Below are 470 nucleotides of genomic sequence, written 5' to 3'. Positions count from 1 at the left end.
ATTGTCCATCCATGAATATTCACATATGCACATCCATATTTATATATCTACAAATATTTGAATAGTACAAAGCATCTATATCTCCAGCGTCCACTTACCATATTAAACAGGGGATTCATGGCTTCTACTAATTTTCCTTCTGCCAAAGTACTTGTGGTTTGACCCGACACAAGCGGTGAAGTGTGACAGTGATTGCCCTGAACGAGGTATTTATACTTGATCGTACTGGGTGAACAAGGTCAAAAAGTTACTAGATTTCACTTTATGGCATTTTTGACGTTAGCTCTTTGTGATTCCCGTGAGTAAGATTTTAACAATGGGGTTAATATAGTGTGATTCATGTATGTGTATATAAGTAAGTATACATATGTAGAAGAACAAACTCATGAAAAACATGCGACCGCATAAGCATACTCGTTTTGTGCTCGTGTGTGGTGTAGCTAAATCAATTAAGATCTTTTAGGGCTGAC

The 470-nt window shown here is 36.8% G+C and overlaps 1 protein-coding gene across 1 annotated transcript in view; it reads right to left on the bottom strand.

The window, feature by feature from the left end:
• LOC119588283 (pupal cuticle protein 36-like) overlaps positions 1-412 on the bottom strand; it is a 1398-nt gene extending 986 nt beyond the window's left edge. The window contains exons 1-2 of the mRNA XM_037936977.1: positions 384-412; positions 99-225 (exon numbers count right to left, since the gene is read on the bottom strand). Coding sequence (XP_037792905.1) covers positions 99-225; positions 384-412 — 156 coding nt within the window. The remainder of the gene's footprint in view (positions 1-98; positions 226-383) is intronic.
• Between the last annotated feature and the right edge of the window lie 58 nt (positions 413-470).

The sequence above is a fragment of the Penaeus monodon genome, chromosome 23 (assembly GCF_015228065.2).
Source record: "Penaeus monodon isolate SGIC_2016 chromosome 23, NSTDA_Pmon_1, whole genome shotgun sequence".
NCBI classification, from domain to species: Eukaryota; Metazoa; Arthropoda; class Malacostraca; order Decapoda; family Penaeidae; genus Penaeus; species Penaeus monodon.
Note: the sequence above shows the minus strand (reverse complement) of the source record. Positions and strands in the feature narration are given on the sequence as shown.